The sequence below is a fragment of the Carcharodon carcharias genome, chromosome 1, assembly GCF_017639515.1.
Source record: "Carcharodon carcharias isolate sCarCar2 chromosome 1, sCarCar2.pri, whole genome shotgun sequence".
Classification (NCBI taxonomy): Eukaryota; Metazoa; Chordata; class Chondrichthyes; order Lamniformes; family Lamnidae; genus Carcharodon; species Carcharodon carcharias.
In genome coordinates, this window is record NC_054467.1 from 28,976,833 (window position 1) to 28,993,466 (window position 16,634).

Below are 16,634 nucleotides of genomic sequence, written 5' to 3' on the forward strand. Positions count from 1 at the left end.
GTGAAACTTTCATTCCCGTCACAGGAGGAAGTCCCACTTTAGGGAGCTTCCAGCCAAATGGGTGCTGGCAGTTCTGTAGTCCCAGCAACACCAGCTGGGAGCAGTGGCCACTGTTGGGACTATAGGCAGTGCCCAATGCTGAGCAGCCCTAGGTCCGGGGACAGGGGCATCAACAAGAGGGGAAAGTGGATGGTGGGGCTGGATTCAAGTGGCTGGGGGCAGGGTTAAAGTGGGGGGGTGGCCTTGGTAGGGGTGCCTCCGATGGGCCCAGGAGACTTGCATAGGAAGCTTCCAGCCGTTCTATCTCTTTCTCTCCCTCTCTCTCCAGGCCTCTGAGTCTGAGAGCCTGTGGCCAGAAAGGCCAGACCAGCTGCCCACTTTTGTGTAAAAGTGTGAAAACTGGCACTTGATTTTCTATAGGTTTCAGCCTAGGCCTCCTTCCCTATGACAACCAAATCAAATGGGCCTGTTTCCAGATGATCTCACCATCCACCAATCCAGGACATTTTGTTTTACCTTAAATTTAAAAAGCCAGTTTAAAACATAGCTATCTTTTAAAGTCTCACATTCATAACACAGTGCTAAACAATTCTTCCACCAGATTGTAGCTTCCTTCTTTATGTACATTTACTACATTTCTAAAGAGCATGACGTATTCAGTATGTATTGCCTAGATATGAATGGACAGAGTGCCAATTCTACAGGTACCTGGAATCAAGCACAATATTTTTAATTCATTGATGGGATGTGGGTGCTGTTAGTAAGGCCAGTATTTATTTCCCATCCTTATTTGCCCTTGAGAAAGTTGTGGGGCGGTGTCTCCTTAAACCACTGCGTCTGTATGATGAAGGTGCTGCTGACTGCTGTTTCCCACCCCCAAAGCAAAAAATCAGCCCTGTGCCTCCACTCATGTTTTGCTGAATATTTGAAAATATTCTATTTATAGGTGAGATTCAAAAAAGGGGGAAATTCGTGTCAATTAAAAAGAGCAATATTTTTCAGCTCAGCATTTCTAGGCTAAGTAATGGAGGTGGAGGATCTCGACCAAAGTTCCCAACCTCGATCACCATAACGTGCACATTTATGAATATCAAGAAGATACAGAATGAAAGTTAGTTGAATTGTCTAGTGACACTATCCAAGCTCCATCGTGGAGTCTGTGGAACTGTATGCCAGTAAGAGTCAGTGCTCTCAAGCAAGGAGGAGAGGAACTTCAGAAGATTTTTCATTTTCTTGTACTATGTCAAATTGTGCCCCTGAAATTCTGTCAGCTCTGTTAAGTCTCCTACTATCTGGCAGAAGACCAGTGCAATAATGGAGAAAATGTCGAAATGGCCATTTTAGCCATTTACTCTGTTTCCCCGAGGAATCTATCAGTCTCCTGTTGAGTTATGACACAAAACTAGTCAAAACCCCTGCACAATTTCAGGGCCTAACATTTCTCGTAGTCTCCATTTAAGCTAAAGTGTTTTGCAAAGGTTCTTGGGATTAACTGAAGTAGAGTCTTGAAAATATATGACATCATACAAAAGTTGAAATATTTGTCTGACATTCCTGACACCCCAAATTACTAAATATGTTTCAAACAAACGTGTTCAGCCTTGGTATATTATTTTCACACTGTATAATTTCAAGAGTTATGTTTATATAAAAAAATCTTTTTATCAGCAAGGAGGTAGTTACAGAAAAGTGAACATTAATTACGTGGGACAAACTTATTGAGTCTGTGCATTTGCAGCCATCTTGATGAATGGCTTCTCAAGCAAGGTAACAAAATTATAGCTAAGAATCTGGCATGCAATTGTACCCTAACGCAAAGCATGTCATGTTTTTCCTCACCGATTTACATGGGGTGGCTAGAGGACAACTCCACACCAGGCATCCCATGTCTAACTGAGTTATAATTCACAGGGAGTGAATGATGGTGCCCTTTTACAGGAGTCAAAGGAACCACATCTGGGCCACTTAGATATGACTCCTCTTTATCCTGTTAGTACCTGCATTGTTTGAATCATGGTAGACATTGGATACATTTCTCGTTAATTTACTACTTTATAACCTTTTCAAAGAATTATTTGCTGCTTAGCAAGGTGAGGAAGGGCAGTGCTGGGCAATAGGTTTTTCAACTGAAGCAACTGTTGTATCAAACGATCACAACTATGGAGCAACCAGATGCAGGATTAAGCTATTTCTACTGAACTCTGATAATTTGCCCTAGCCCTAACCTCAGACAAATACTCCCACAGTAGTGTGATCTTCGCAAGAAAATTTCCTGTGGCATTTTAATTTACTGCAAATTTGTGCTGATTTTTTAAAAATTATACATTCATGGGATGTGGGTGTCACTGGCTAGGCCAGCATTTATTGCCCATCCCTAATTGCCCTTGAGAAGGTCAAGCTGCTTTCTTGAACCTCTGCTGTCCATGTGGTATAGGTACACCCACAGTGCTGTTAGGGAGGGAGTTCCAGGATTTTGACCCAGAAACAGTAAAGGGATGATGATATATTTCTAAGTCAGGATGGTGAGTGGCTTGGAGGGGAACTTCCAGGTGGTGGTGTTCCCATGTGTCTGCCATCCTTGCCCTTCTAGATGGTAGTGGTTGGGGGTTTGGAAGGTGCTGTCTAAAGAGCCATGTTGAGTTCCTGGAGTGCATCTTGGAGATGGCACACACGGCTGCCACCATGCGTTGGTGGTGGAGGGAGTGAATGTTTGTGGGTGGGATGCCATTCAGTCGGGCTGCTTTGTCCTGGATGGTGTCAAGCTTCTTGAGTGTTGCTGGGACTGCACTCATCAGGCTAACTGGGGAGTAATAATAGTTCTGTACTTCCATGCTTCTCAGAATTTGGTTGAATGGTCCAAATTCATGTCATGTAGGAGCCTTGCAGTCAGGAGAGAGGGGACATTTTCTTTTGAAAGTGTGGGCTAGACTGAAACTTCAGAGAGGAGGGACAGGATACTGTCCATAAATCAGCTTGAATCTTTTCCAGTGCTGTACTGTTACGTCTATTAAAACAGAATGAACAACCCGACAATCATTGTCTATCCATGTAGGGTGGCCAGCTTCCCCAGTGTGATTCTGAACTCAGCCACACACCCAATAGCTGATCTGTACATTTTTTGATGTACGTAGCTTTACTTGTTACTACTAAAACACATTGGAAGATGGCACTTGATCACCTCAGAAATGTCTTTTTACACACTTTATCGAAATAAGGCAAACTGAAAACTTGTGCTAATGCCCTTCTACTTGTGTTAACGTTAGAAGGTCCAAGCAAAGGCAGAACTGTGTCTATGGTCTTTGAACAATTCATTCCATACTCATTTCTGAAACACACTAAAGAAACCCCCAGGTTTAGTTGCTGGCATTACTGTGCTTTAGAAAGCAATTGGATCCACAATTAGATTGATAGATATTTAGAGGTCTTTCAATCTTAAACTGATATCTGCCCTCTTGAGGATGATTGTCCCATTTCTGTACTGGATCAAAAGTTGAAAAGAATTGGCCCTTTGCAACATAGCAGTGTCCGAGTTAAGATAAAATATTCATCAGATTCTTCCTAGTCCTGCCTTTTATTTTTGATGCCATCCTTTGTCGGCCAGCTATGGCACTGTTATTGTGTTTCACTTGCCTGTGGAGCAATGTTTTGAACTGAACTGGCCCCCATAACAAGATTATTGCATTGTAATATTTTGATGACACTTCAAACACATATCATCCAATGTGTTGGAGTGTCAGCGGGGCCGAGGGTGTGATGGGAGTAGGTGGGGGGGAGCTGGTTCGTTGGTTTTGTGCATGGAGCAACAGGACTGGAATTTCATTTCACAGCAGCCGATCAAGGGAGAAAAACAGAAGATGCTGGAAAAACTCAGTGGGTCTGGCAGTAACTGTGGAGAGAGAGAAACAGAGTTAATGGTGGTGATTTCCTGGTCCTGTCCACCGTGGGAATCGACGCAGGGGGGACAGAAAATGGACCAGCAAAGGGTCCATTGACTTTGGATGGGAATTTCTGGTCCTACAACGGGCGGCTCTGGAAAATCCCACCTAACGTTTTGAGCCCAACATGACTCTTCTTCGGAACCAAAGATGTTCTGAAGAAGAGTCATACTGTACTCGAAACGTTGGGCAGAATTTTGCCGTCAGTGAGCAGGGGGTGGGGCCCGCTCACCAACACATAAAATGACACGGGCTGACGTCGGGCAGAATCCCCAACATCATCCCACCCCATTTAAATTTTAAGGAAGGTGGGGGCACAGCAAAGTCAGCTGCGGGCCCGCCGACATGTCATTGGCTAATTGAGGCCATTAACAGAATCATTTAAACAATGAAAGGACCTGCCCGACCAACCTTAAGGTTGGTGGACAGGCCAGGAGCCCCGGCAGCTAATAGAAAAAGTAGGAAACCTCATCCGCTGGCAGGATGAGGTTTCATGCAGTGTGTTAAACATTTTTAATAAAGTTATTATGTAAATTATGAACATGTCCCATCTCATGTGACATTGTCACATGATGGGGACATATTGGGGAATTTTTTTTTTTCTATTTTTAATATTTTTCAAAATGGAAGCGATCTTCCTGAGGCAGCACTTAGCCTCAGGGAGATGTGCGCGATTTTGTGCGCATGCGCGAAAGAGCGCACTCTTGCTTTTAGGGAATCCCCCCCACCCGCACAGGAAATGCATAGTGCTTCCCGCCGGATGTCACACTGGGCGGGCCTTAATTGGCCCACCCACATAAAATGGCGGCGCGGCCCACTTCTCTGGTATGGATCTTCTCCCCACCTGCCGGAGATTGAGTTGGGCACGCCCGCCCGACAGGCAGAAAATTCTGCCCGTTAACTCTATTTCTCTCTCCACAGCACTTGCTATTTTTATTTCAGCATCTGCAGTATTTTGCTTTTATTATAGCCTATTAAGCTGGCTGCTTGTTGAGCACTGATAAGATTTTATGGCCAAAAGGGGAAGAATGGGCTCTGTACATGGGCATAGGGCTGGGATAATAGAAAAAATCATCAGACAGATGAGAAGAAATTTTGACGTGGTGCTTCCCATTCAGTATCTCTCCCAGACAGACACCATAGAGCTTAAGCATTGCTCCAGTCACATTATGGAGTGATATCCAAACTAAAATTTTTCAGAACCTTAACGAGTCCTGTACACAATTTATACACTGGCCCCCTATTGTCATTGCATGGTCCAGCCACAATGCATCACACTAGATGCCTTGAACACATTACAGTCTCCTACATCTAGTCACAGTGGGGCGTGGACACCTGTGCACTTAAGTCCATTCTCAATCTTAAGAGTAGTAAGGAATGGAGTACTGGCAGTGTTAACACCAAGAATGAAAGTTAAAGTACTGTGGTGTTTGTACACAGTGGCCCCAATATTCTTTCCCTCCCCCAATCCCCATTTTGCCTAAGACTGGAATTTGTTGTGCCAATTAATTGCATGGCCTGAAAGTGTAGTCTTCATTGTTAACTTCAAGGCTTTTTAGTTGCTCTTGGGAAGCTGTCTGGCTGCCTCACATCCTCTGATCTCAGTGGTTCTAGGTGCAAGGCCTAGCAACAGCTTCTTCAGACATGCCTCAAAAAGAGTGCTGCTTTGTTGCAGAGAGAGAGTAATCTGATGTGAGAGGGCTGAAGATGATTGGAGATGCCCCTTTCCAATTCTTATTGATGGCTCCCCTGTTCCTACACATTTTTGTGGCTTCGTGCCCAGGTCTGCCTATGTGAGGAAGTCCCAGAGATCCTGGGCAAATATAAGGCAGGAGAGGGAGATCCAATATAACTGTTCTCTGCGCTTCTCTTTTCCTTTCCATAGTGCCCGGGAATTAAATGTTTCTGAGACGCGATAGCGGAGAATACTAGAGCTTGGGTTTAAAATGTTTGATTCCTTTTTCTACAGGAAACCGACTCCAGAGCTCATATTAAAATGTGCTGTGGGACATGTCTTGAGAGGTTCTAAATTGGGGAAGCTTTGTATCTAAATTAATTATTTGCTGACTCGATATTGGTCTTTCCCATGTTGTCCATGCAAGCCATTTTCTCCACCACTTTATCTCACGCAGTGACCAACCACTAGTTCCAGTGCTGAAACAGATTTATGAATAGCCACTAGGCAGTGTTCTCAGTGCAGCTCTGGATAACTCACTCTCTGATATTTCTCTCCCTTGCTGTGAGGCAAAACATAGCCTATGCCTCAATCTCAAACCCAGCTCAGCAATGCCTTTACTGAAATTAGGAAACCTGGTGTGTGAGAAATTGCAAGCACAATAGGCACATTCCACATCGATTCCACAGAGGTTCTAAATGGGAACATTTGGAGACAAGGATGTGGAGAGATAGATTTCTTTGTTCAAGTTGTCAATATTTTGATCCTGAATTATTTATCAGGTCCTTTGTTACCTTTACGTTCCACAGTTTGACAGTAATATGAAGGAAATTGTGCACTATTGGTTTCGATCTAGTTGCCAGTCAGTGGTACCCTTGTTGTGGCTTTGTGCCGTGTGTTGTTACCTAAGGTAACGGTATTTATTTTGTCCTGTTTCTTTTTCCAGCTGCGGTAATGTATATTAACAGCATGAGCGTCAGCTGGACTGCACGGCTACAGATCTTTCTGACATTCTGCAAACTTGCTGCCATATTAATAATCATCTTCCCTGGAATGATGCATTTATTCAAAGGTAAGTGGTCATAAAACACTTTTACATTTCTAAAGAATTTCAGAGCCACAGAATATTCTGGAATGACAAATTAGAAATGGTCTTTCTCTGCTGCTTTTGTTAGTATTACTGTGCTGTCAAACATGACAGTTCGCTTTTCATTTGTGATGGAAAAGTTTTAGGAGTTGTTCATATTTTACTTTTAATCTATCAAAAATGCCATTATTTTAAGTAAACAGTCTATTACTGTAGCAGCTGAACGACACTGTCATTCTACACTGTAGATTTACCTCCAGTGACATAACCTGCTTGCGTGTCTTAACAAAGATTTTTTTTTTGATTGAAGTACTAAACAAACCCTTAATATTAAGAATTTTGAGAATCAGAGCCAGAAATCCCTGGGCCAGGACTTTTCCTGAATCGGATGGGCTCGGTGGGAGTGGGCGGGGGTGGTCGTGGAGCCAACCACTGCCCGCAATCGGCTCGGTACTGTGATTCCACGTAGGCACGCCAATTAAGGCCCACCCAGTATGGATCACAAGCGGTAGCACTGAGCGCTACCCATGCAGGCTGGGGGAGGAGGGAGAGTCAGGTCCAGCGCTCTTTTGTGCATGTGCGCAAAAGAGCGCTTCAATCTTCCTGAGGCATGGAGCTGCCTCAGGGAGGTTGATGCACTTTTTGAAGAAATTATTAAAAACATTAAGAATTTAATGAAACATGTCCGCCCATGTGACTGTGTCACATGAGATGGGACGTTTTTATTTTTCAAAAAAAAGTTTTTATTCAATTTGTAAAAGCTTTAAGAAATCTCATCCCACTCATGGATGAGGTTTCCTAAAAAATGTAAAGGCCTCTTGGCCTTTTCGCCTGCCCGCCTACCATTAGGTTGGATAGGCAGTGTAAATTTCAAGTTAATGAGGTTGCTAATGGCCTTAATAGGCCTTTTAATTATCGGCGGGCGCGCAGCCAACTTCGGCGTGTGCCCGCCGAACGAAACATCGCGAGACTGCGCGATGATGTCGGGACGCATGCCAATGTCACCGCGCGTCATTTTATGTTCCGGCATGTTGGGCCCCCATCCCACATGCCGAATGTAAAATCCTGGCCCTGATTATTAAACAGGCTGCTGAGCAGCAGTGGACATCGCAGTGGACTGCGAGACCACAGTAATCTCTTGAAGCTTTTAGAGCAGCAACATTGTTATTAGAAAATCATTGGCATAGCTCTCCAATGGTAATTATCAATATTACAACTTGATGATGGTGTCGCTTATGATATGCCAGGAAGAATCATTTTGTCAGTTTTAAATACCACTGAAAGCTCTTGCACAAAAAAAGAAAAAAAAGACCTGTATTTATATAGCACCTTTCACAACCTCATGCCACCAGAAAGCACTTTACAGTCAGCGAAGGTGCTTTTGAAGTACGGTCATTGATGTAATGTAGAAAACAACAGCCATACAGCACACAGCAAGATCCCACAAATGGCAACGTGATAATGACAAGATAATCTGTTGAGGGATAAATATTGCCAGGACCCCAGGTAGAATCCCACTACTTTTCTTCAGAACAGTACCATGGGATCTTTTACGTCTACCTGAGACGGCAGGCAGAATCTCAGTTTAACATCTCTCCTAAAAGATAACACCTCTGACAGTGCAGCACTGAAGTGTCAGCTGGACTTTGTGCTCAAGGCTCTGTGGTGCAGTTTGAAGACACAATCTTCTGACTCAGAGGCAAGAATGAGTACCACTGAGCTACAGTTGACACTCATTTTTGTGATCCCTCTGCGTGATTTTTCCTCTATGCTGGTTTGGAGGTCCTTTCTTATCAGTCCAGTTCCCTCATTTGCAGACTTGATGCAGAAGACAGATAAATGAATCAACACTTCAATTTTGGTTTTGAAGCTGTAACCTCTGTCTTTCTCTAGCCAGTTATAATTATGCTCCGTGGTACATTTACTTAATATGTAGAGAACAAAAAAAGGTTATTTGACTCAGCTGTGTTAATGGCCCACACAAGCTTCTTCCCATCCCTCTGCAACTAACAGCTTCACCATAACCTTCTATTCCTCTCTCCATCATGTGCTTGTCTAGCTTTGTCTCAAATGCATCTAAGCCATTCACCTCAACTATTCCATGTGGTAGCGATTTTAATCAGTCTTTGAGTAAATTCCGTAGAATTACATAAGATATATACACAGAAACAGACTATTCAGCTTAACAGGTCCATGATAGCATTTATGTTCCACATGAGCTTCCTCCCATCTAACTCTAACAGCTTCTGAATTTCTTTATCCCTCATGTGCTTGTCTAGTTCTCCTCAATCACTCCCTGTGGTAGCAAGTTCCACAGTGTCACCACTCTCAGGGTTAAAGAGGTTTCTTCTGAATTCCTTATTGGATTTATTAATGTCTTATATTGATAGCCCCTAGTTCTGATCTCACCCACAAGTAGAAACATCTTATCTATGTCAACCCTACTGAACCCTTTCTTAATCCTACGTTGATGGCTCTTTCTCGGCATCTACTCTATAAGAACCTTTCATAACTCCAAAGACCTCTATTAGATCACCACTCAGCCTTACCTTTTCAAGTGAAAAGAGACCCAACCTTTTTAGTTTTTTCATAGTTATAACCTCACAGCTCTAGCATCTTCCTTGTAAATCCTTTTGCACCTTTTCCAGTACTTCTTCTTCCAATGTAATATGGAGACCAGAACTGTGCAACGTGCCTCAATTGTGGTCTAACCAAGGTATATGGAGATCAGAACAGTGCACTTTGCTCCAAGTGTGGTCTAACCACAGTATTTGGAGATTGGAACAGTGCACAGTACTCCAAATGTGGTCTAACTAAGCTTTGATAAAAGTTTTGCATCCTACTCTACAATTATATTCCTCTAGAATTATACCACAGTGCTTTGCTTGCCTTTTCAATGATCTTATTAACCTGTGTCACTATTATTAATGATTTGTGCTCCCTCTGCCCCTGTTTTCACAATGAATATGTAATTTTATGTCAATTCCCAGTTGAATTTACTAGTAACAATATTATTTTATGGCCCCTAGTTTTGACATGTTTAAATGCAGAGGAGGATTAACAACAATGCCTCATCCATCAGCGACTCTTAGATATTTCCTCCACCAAAGGAAAATAGTAGAATACTAATTTTAATTATTAGTCAAATCCTTTCATCCCACAACTTTTGACTGACAACATGGGTCTTTTAAGAATTTGGACCGTGCACATTAATGTTTGCCAATCAGTGATAAGGTCAGCGACTGAGTTGGAAGCACTCTAGCCTTTGAGTTATAAGGTTGTGGGTTTAAATCCCACTCCAAAGTCTTGGGGCTTGATTTTTAATTGCCTGTGGGGGTGAGAATGGGTGCAGGTTCACTTTGAAAATAGTGCCCTGGGATAGCGTATCAGTGTCCTAAAGCCTCTGGGACGTGTAGCTACTTTCAAAGCAAAGGTGGGTGGGGATGTTCCCCTCCAATTAACTGCCGGTTAAGCTCCATAAAGGGCTTATTAATGGGCTGGGAAGGGCCTGAAGGGAATTTTGAAGTTGCAGATTGGTGAACCCCAGCAGTTTGTTGCATGTTAGTGCACAGCTGTTGACTGCAAGGTGGGGAGGCATCAAGTCATGCTAACACTAAAGAGAATTTTTTGGTTAAAAGGGTTATTCTGTCAGAGTGGGTTTACTACCTTGTTGTTGGCCATTTGGCCATTTCTTTGCGCCATGACGCTGCTGGCTTTCTCTGTCCTGCCTGCTCTATTTTGCAAGGCGACAGATTCCCATCATCCCTGCCATCCGCTTTTGAGGATTGTACTCCAGAGTCAGTCCCCGTCTCCTGGCAGCACTCGGCGCCACTAATTTGATGCCGGGCTCGCCCAGGCCCAATTAGATGATTTTCATTTGAAGATGGCGTCGCCTGAGCAACACAGATGTGGCACAGGGTTGGGACCCAGCAGTGATCCAGGTGTCGGTTTCCTGATGCCAGATTGAAAATCCAGTCCAGGAGCACAAAATCCATACAGGCACTTCAATGCAGTGCTGAGGGAGAGCTGCACTGTCAGAGATGCATCCTTCGGATGAAGCATTAAACCGAGGAATCTAAGGCGGATAAAGGTAAAAGCTCTCACAGCACCTTTTTGAAGAAGAGCAGGGGAGTTATCCCTGGAGTCCTGGCCATTACTTGTCTCTCAATCAACATCACAAAACTAAATTATCCAGTCATTACCACATTGGTGTTTGTGGAAGCTTGCTGTGGGCAGATTGGTTGCCACAGTTTTCTACATTACAACAATGACTGTACTTCAAAAGTACCTCATTGATTGTAAAGCGCTTTGGGACATCCTAAGGTCATGAAAGGTGCTACATAAGTGCAAGTCTCTCTATTAAATCAGTTTGAAGAATGCACTGCATTACTAAGGATGAATGGTTGTGTTTTTGGTTAATCAGATTACTTGCTTGTGTCAGTCTCTCTAATCACATATTATGATGTTTCTGCTCATTTTCTTTCCTTTCACATACCACAGGAGAAACTCAACATTTCAATCAAGCATTTAAAACAAAAGAATTTAGCCTTATGGGAGTTCCTCTTGCTTTTTATTCCGGAATGTATGCATATGCAGGATGGTAAGAGCTCTCACTGTCTATCACAAGATAAAGACATGTAAGAACAGGATAGAGAAGGCAAATAATCTTTGTAGAAAATGTTCTCAGCACACCTAAGATAAAGACCTGAGGTTATGTTCCCAGTTATGTTTCCAGTAGAAATTAAATAATTGTGTTGAATGATTTTGTTTAAAGCTGCTGAAAACATGATTTATAAGATTGTCCTCTAACTATTCATTACTATTTAATCAGGTTTTACATGAATTTTGTCACAGAAGAAGTAGAAAATCCTGAAAAGTAAGTCTATGAAATCAATTGTATTTTAAACAGTTCTCTTTGAGGAAGAAGTCTGAAAGAAAATTCAAATGTTTCAGAAAAATATTTTTCCTGCACTAGCAAGAAAACTGGTACACCATACAATACCAAACACAAAACCTACCTCCACCCCTGTTAAGGGATGTGATAAACTGAAGGAGCTACAGTATTTAACACTGCACAAAAAAGAGTTTCTAATACTACATTAACTTCTGAGGGAGAAAGAAGTTAAAACAATGTAAAATGGATTGGATGATGCAGTGGATTAACAGACTGTAGGACCTATGGTGTCTTTGATGTGAAGCCTGCACTAAATGGAGACCAGATCCTCATTAACATGTCAACAGTTGCAGGTGCCAAGCCACCAGTTGTGAGAGGGAGGGAAATTACCTTCCTCCCATGCTAAACCAAGCATCAGTCAGTGGCAGGGTGGAGGTAATCCCAGGAAGGGCCTTGGCAGCAGATCAGAGTTCCTGCTCATTCCTTCTGGCCTCACCAAGAAAAATATAAACATTACCTGGGCCGTTTCCTGAGCCGTCAATAGTGGGCCCTTTAAGGGCCTCAGTTTAAGCTGCTTATTGCCATGTACAAATGGATGAAGCATCCATGGCGCACAAACACCAGATGTTTGCACCTCAACTTGTGTACGCCATAGGACTTCAATTTGAATATAAGAAGTGGCTTCCCACCTGAAACTCATGGGCACATTGGTCACACATCTCATGACTCAATACAAATTGGCAGCAATTAGAGCACCAGTATAAATAGCAGACGATAAGCATTTCTATATCAGCTTCAGGCTGCTATCAAATTAATCCCAGGATTTAGCTGAGGACCACCTCTGGCAGCATATTGGCTTTAGGCTAGACATAAACTTGAAATTGACCGCAGTGTTGTCATTTCTGGCACCTGGGTTCAAATCCAGCTCCTTCCCTTCCAAGGATCTGAGACCAGTACTTGTAATTTGAGCTTCAGTCAAACCCATGTTGTCTAGAAATTTAATTATGTTTAACTGAGAGCTCTGCAGATACTTGGATATATGCATGAGCAGGCCAACCTCCCAGAACTTATAAATTTGCATGTCCAGAGGGCGGGGAGAGGAGAATCTCTGCTCTTTATGAAATTTGGCCAACAATTTCCTAGGCACTTGTGCCACTGGGATTTCATGTCCATGGCATTAGTACATTTATGGTGTGACTTACTCTGTGTCTTGAAGAGATATTAATGTTTATAATGTTATTTGAAATTTTTTTTAAATAGAGGTTTAGCCTGCATGTGTGTTAATTGGATTAAACCAAGCTAGTCTGGGTGCTTTCATGTACAGTAGTTTTGAGATGTAAACAGAGGTAGAATTTTGTTGAATAGAACATTCAAGAGTGGGAGTGAAATCTTGCACCTAGCTAGCAGACACCAAGCAATGTTTATATTACTAATAAAATTGGTACTACGAAAGGGCCTTTATTATTAAAAGAGGTGGAGTTCAAAGGGCCTGATGAGACAGTGAGAATTTGAATTCAAAGGGAAGGCTAGGTATAACCTGAGAGGAGTGTGTGTGTACAGGTTAGAGGCATGTAAGATCTAAGCCTGCAAGTCTACGACTGTTTGTGAAGGAACAAATGGAAAGGAACTTCATTTTGAATTCGTAAGGTGAAAAATGGTGTCTCTTTAAGTCTATTGGTTGTTGTTGCCTTAATGGAGATTAATTTGGGAATTTGTTAAAAGTTATGATAGTAGTAATTTGTAGCCATGTGTGTGTGTTTAATTTGTTGTAAATTAATAAATGTATCATTTAGTTTGATTAAAATCTCTCGAGAACTGGCCGTTTTATCGGTGAATTTAGAGCTGCAACTCAAAACATACCAATTGACAATATAGGTTATGACAGTTGTTTAAAGCTTCCCTCTGGGATTTTAAATAATTCAGCTTTTATCAACTACAGTGTCATAACACTTTGTTATAAATGCTGCACCATAAAGTCATGGATCTTTTGTGCCACGTCTCTACAGATAACTTGGCCATGCCCATCCAAGTTTATTACCATGCTTCCGCTGCACTCCCCAGTTAAGTTAATGGGTTATCACAAATTTCCTTGATTTACACCAGTTTACAGGCCATAGTAGCCACTTAGGCTGAAAATTGGTATTTAAATTCACCAATTCAAAATAATCGATTAATGTAAGTCAAAATCTCTAACCTTTCTTGATATTTTTACTTCTTGGCTAAAACTCATCTTATTTATCATTGTGTGTTAGGTTTAGTGTCTATTAAGTACATCTTAGGGCACTGACATGCTTACGGGTGCCAAAGCAAGAGTGGAGATGAAATTTGCTTAGGCCTCAACTGTCCAGTGTATTTGCAGCACAGTCGAGAAGGTGTAGGCTCAAGGCTCCTTTGAAGATAGTCCTCATCTGAATAATGAACTGCAGATGCCTGTCAGGTTTTCTGAGGTCACTCATCATTTTCCCCTTGACCAGTTCTGGCAGGTGTGACACTGGTGACATCTTCCAGATTGGCTCTGGGTGTCGGTGGAAGTGAACAGTGTGTGGAGGTGGGGGAGAGGTGGAGATGGTGGGAGTTTGAGGTGAGGAGGCATGTAGGGGCCATAATGGGGAAAATACAGGTTAGCAGCAACCCACAGTAAGATTCTTGACTCTACAGTAAAGCAAGAAAAAAACCTATTATTTTGGCAGCCTCCAACAGTCCCTCTGAGGACAGCTAATTGGGAGTTAGAGAAACTGAACAAAGTATGTGGGTGCAAGTGGTGCTCAGTTGCTGACCAGTTTCAGTGAAGGGTCTTCAAACACATCTTAGGTCCTCATTTGCACAGTTAATGAGCCTAATTCATCTTGAAATTAGCATTTGGAAATGTTTGATTATTGTCCAAGCTAATATTGTATTTGACATATTTTATGCACCTTTGGGGCACAGGACATAGCTCCTAACACTTGGACCTTTTAGCTCCTGTAACAGACCTGAGAAATGGACAAAATAAGGTCAAATTTTGTACCCAACTCCATACACCACCACCCCCCCCCCCACCCCACCACCACCACCCCCACCACCCCCTCTCCCCCCAGCAGTTGTTTTCTTTGATACTGTTTAGGTAACCTAAATTACTAACTTAGGACATTCCTGAAAATTGAATGCAGTGGCTGAGTGTGCCCATAATTCCAAGAGCTTTCTGTAAGTGACTCAGGTTTAATTGATGTAATTGGGGATAAGACAATGGTTGCACTGCTTCTGAGCTCCCTGATTCACCATTATACTCGCCGTGCTGCATTTAAATGACTTTACCAGGAAATGTTTAAGTTCACATTGGGAACATCAGGGGCAAGAAACTGGGTAATTTATGGTGTAAATCAGAGATGACACCATTCCAGGGAATTCTATAACATTTAGGTAGGTTTACAAAGTTGATAACTGACTGGATTTGTAGTGCAGGCAATGTCAAGCTTTGTCTCTGGATTGGGAATGCAAGTTCAGTGTCCGTGTAAAATTCCAATGCTGAATTGACTGTGTAAGTACATCCTAAACCCCTTAACGGAAATGTCCTTGAGCAATTAAATCTAGCTCCTAATGAATCAAGCCCATGGTTCAACATTAGGAGGCATTAAATCTTATTTAGAGAGAGTAAATACTGCAATAAAGGCAATGTGGTCTTTTACATGAGGGAATGTATTTTTATATTGGTGATTATAGTAATTATAGTTTTATTTAGTGTGTGATGAACCTTTAAGAATAATACTTGTTAGGCAAGATCACATGACCTGTAGTAACCAATAGGAGAGTAGCGTGGGCTACGTCAAGAGTCATTGTAAAGATAGAGTTGGAGTTGAAAGCATATGTGTACACGCTGCTCAGTATATTGCAAATGAACTTAATGTTTCTACCCAAGAAGTGTCTGCAGATCAACTCTATCATTAATAGCACAGCTCAGCCACTCAACAACAAACTGGCAATGAGGATAAACAGGATTGAACAGAAGAAATCAAGTTAGAAAGAAATCAGCACTGTACCTCACCCAGTGATTGTAAGTAGCAAGCTCTGTTAGAATTAAAGAAGTTATCCCCTCTCAAAATGCCACAATTTTGGATAATTGATCCTTTTTGAACCTGCCACAGACAATTGGTCTCAATACATAGAACACCTGATGTTCCTTTTTCAAGTGAACTAGATTACGGGGGAAGAGAAGAGGTGAGCAATCCTCTTAAGTGCTTGTGGGAACAATACCCGCAGTCTGATTCGAAGTTTGAAGGCACCCAGTGCCCCAGATTCAAAGCATTTCAATGAATTGGCGGACTTCATGAAGTGTAATTTTCAACCAAAGCCCTCAGTCATGATGTAGAGGTTCAGGTTTAATTCATGAAATAGATCCCCAGGTGAGACAATTGCATGCAACGTGACAAATTTGAAGCAGCTAACGGAACATTGAGTTTGATATGACTCGAACAACATGCTCAGAATTTGTTTAGTATGTGGTGTGAAAGAGGGCACTATTCAGAAAAGATTATTGTCCAAAGTTAATCTAGATTTCAAGAAGGTACTAGAGATAGCGTTGGCCATGGAAAGTGCAGTGAGAGATTCAAAAGCAACACAGGGTGCGCAAAATGGCACCTTCCTCCACATCAGGCAAGAAACCTCAAGCAGCAGTGGCACAAGAAAGCAAGACTTTGCCGAGAAACAGCCCCCACTAGCTGAAGAATAAAGAAAAATAACTTAGCAGTGAAATTGAATAATAATTTTAATAGAGGTGGAAACAATCAATCTTTTAGTGATTGGCAGCTTAAAACAATCGAATGCTACTATTGTCACAGAAATGGACATATGATAAGGCAATGCAAAGAAAGATTCAAGCAGGCTTGTAAACAAAAAAAGCCCAATGAAATCTACAACGTAGAAGAGCCTGAAGCAACAAATTCAGACATTTACTCATTGTTTAATCTGAAAATTGAAAGGGAAGAAGCAATATTTACCTAGCCTTTTGGGTGAAAGTGGTTAAAGGAGATTAAATTAGAATGGCTGAAATCTTCCAGTTGAGAGCAG

General features: G+C 42.1%; 1 protein-coding gene across 1 annotated transcript in view; it reads left to right on the forward strand.

Moving 5' to 3' along the window:
* The window catches only part of slc7a11 (solute carrier family 7 member 11), a 210,419-nt gene that overhangs the window by 74,248 nt on the left and 119,537 nt on the right, over nucleotides 1-16,634 (forward strand). Inside the window, exons 4-6 of the mRNA XM_041195655.1 lie at nucleotides 6,557-6,682; nucleotides 11,198-11,297; nucleotides 11,529-11,573. Of these exons, the coding sequence (XP_041051589.1) occupies nucleotides 6,557-6,682; nucleotides 11,198-11,297; nucleotides 11,529-11,573 (271 nt within the window). The remainder of the gene's footprint in view (nucleotides 1-6,556; nucleotides 6,683-11,197; nucleotides 11,298-11,528; nucleotides 11,574-16,634) is intronic.